We start from the raw sequence: 2287 nt of genomic DNA, 5'->3' as shown, positions 1-2287 counted from the left end.
TTCTGCGGGGCTCAAGTTGTGCCCGAAGCGGCGGGAAGCCTCTGGGTTGGCAGTTGAGCAGCGCAGCGGGGCGAGCCGTGGGCGCAACGGCGAGTGGCAGCAGCGTGTGGCTGCATTCGTGCACACTCACCCGGCTGTGCCGCACGCTGCGCGTCCCTCCCTCGTTCTCTGACCACCCCACGACCCGGGCCCCTCTCCCCTCCCGCAGGTGTTCAAGGCGAACAGCGCCATCCTCAACACGCTCCTCACCATCCTGAACGAGCGCCAGTTTGACAACGGGACGTCGCGGCTCAGGGTGCGCCCCCTCCCTCGGCCCCTCCCAACCGCTCCCAATCGCTCCCGAGCCTGCGGCCCCGCCACGACCCCCTCAATGCTGCCTGCGAAGCTCGCTGGCACACACAAGTTCTCTTCAGCGAAGTGCGCGCACCTCCGCATGCACCGCCTGCCGACTGTTGTTGCGACGACGCGGTGAGCCGCCGCGTGACGCGGCCTGACGTCACCGCCGCGCCCACAGGTGCCGCTGGTGACGCTGGTGGGCGCCAGCAACGAGCTGCCGGAGAGTGAGGAGCTGGACGCTCTCTATGACAGGTTCCTGGTCCGGAAAAGGGTGGGCCAGGTCTCGGCGGCAGGTGGGTGGTGGTTGGAACGAAGTTTGGGGGCGGGTGGGCCAGGTCTCGGCGGCAGGTGGGCGCTGAATCAGAGGGACACGTCCGGGGGCGGGTCAGGCGGGGCGCGGCGGCAGGGGGCTGCTGAGCGAGTTTCAAGGTCTGGGGGTGGTGGGGCGGGGCGCGGCGGCGGATGGGTGCTGGTCGGAATGGGGTTATGCAGGGCGCGGACCGGGCGGCGCGGCGACGGGCGGGTCCCGACCTCCAAGCAGGCCAGCAGCAGCTTGGAGCGCTTCTCAGTTGCAGATGGGTGCTGGTCGAGAACCATTTGGGCTTCAATGCCGTGCATCAGACACCTCGCCAATTCGATCGGTGGTGCAGCTGCCATGAAGCTACAATGCGCCTGATCGCCACCAGCAAAACGAACCCTCACGCATCTCTGTGCTGACTCGCGCCTCGCGCCCGCCGCACGTCGCCGCCCAGGCCTGACGCAGCTGCTCGATTACTACGCCGGCAGCGACGGCCCCGACGGCCTCAACGGCGGCATCGGCGCGAGCGTGCGCGCCGGCAGCGGCGGCGCGGCGGGGGTGGCGGTGGCGATCGACCCGTCCCGGCGGCTGACGCTTAGGGAGATCGCCTCTGTGCGGCAGGAGGCGGTGCGGCGCGTGAAAGTGCCGCAGCACGTTATCCAGCTGGTGGCAGACCTGAGGTGGGTTTTGCTTTTTTGTGGGGTGGAGATCAGGGTGGTGGCGGGTTGATGAATCATATGTAATCCGAGTCGCGGAGGGGAGCGTAGCCCACATAGCTGCGTGTGAAGGGTGGAGTTGGGAGGCTGCTTTATGTTCCCGATGCAAGGGGCCAGGCGTTAGAAGAGGGCGTGTGCCAAGCGCGCGACAGTGCAGGAGCGCAGTTAAAGTTCCGGCTTGTCTCCCTGATGATCCTCCCCGTCGCAGCCGGTCACCTCCACCTCGCAGCGCAGCCCCCCAACCGCAACCAACCCTGATCCTTACCCCACCCCCCAAAATGACGTCATCGTCCCTCACCCCAACCCCCCTCCTCACAGGACATACCTACAGGAGAAGATAGAGCCGCCGGTGTACGTGTCGGACCGACGCCTGGTCAAGGCAGTGGCCCTCATGCAGGTTTGGGGGTGGTGGGGCGGTGAGGGGGTAGGTAAAGGGTCTGATGAGTGGGTGGGGGTGAGGTGGGTGGGGTGGAAGGGCGGGTGCGTGAGGATGTGCGCGCGTGTTCGCATGCACGGGAAGGAATGGGTTGGGAGGTGTGCACGGTTTTGTAGGGCCGGTTGTTGACGCGGCAAATTGTCGCGGCACTCAACGGGCGCGCGACCATCTGCAACCCCAAATCGACGCGCCCCCCGCACATACACACACGCCGAAGCGCCCATCGACCGCCCCACCACACCACCGTCCTTCAGGCCACCCCCGGCCCCAGACCTGTCCCGACCACCCTCACCCCTCTCCCCCTGACAATCACCCCCTGTGCGCCGCAGGTCGCGGCGTACTGCAACGGGCGGGACACCGTCACCGAGTACGACTGCCTGCTGCTGGAGCACGTGCTGTGGTCCACCCCCGAGGTGGCCCCCAAGATTGCGGACTGGCTGCTCGCGTCACTGGCGGTGGACGACGGCATGAAGCAGGTGTGTGTGTGTGTGTGTGTGTGTG

The 2287-nt window shown here is 67.1% G+C and overlaps 1 protein-coding gene across 1 annotated transcript in view; it reads left to right on the top strand.

Moving 5' to 3' along the window:
- The window catches only part of MNEG_5330 (Uncharacterized protein), a gene marked incomplete at both ends in the record, with an annotated part of 3732 nt that extends 1640 nt beyond the window's left edge, over positions 1-2092 (top strand). Inside the window, 5 exons of the mRNA XM_014046191.1 lie at positions 209-295; positions 515-629; positions 1089-1314; positions 1669-1766; positions 2058-2092. Of these exons, the coding sequence (XP_013901645.1) occupies positions 209-295; positions 515-629; positions 1089-1314; positions 1669-1766; positions 2058-2092 (561 nt within the window). The remainder of the gene's footprint in view (positions 1-208; positions 296-514; positions 630-1088; positions 1315-1668; positions 1767-2057) is intronic.
- Positions 2093-2287: the final 195 nt, after the last annotated feature.

Source organism: Monoraphidium neglectum (genome assembly GCF_000611645.1).
Source record: "Monoraphidium neglectum strain SAG 48.87 unplaced genomic scaffold scaffold00787, whole genome shotgun sequence".
Classification (NCBI taxonomy): Eukaryota; Viridiplantae; Chlorophyta; class Chlorophyceae; order Sphaeropleales; family Selenastraceae; genus Monoraphidium; species Monoraphidium neglectum.
This window is presented reverse-complemented; position numbering and strand designations above follow the sequence as displayed.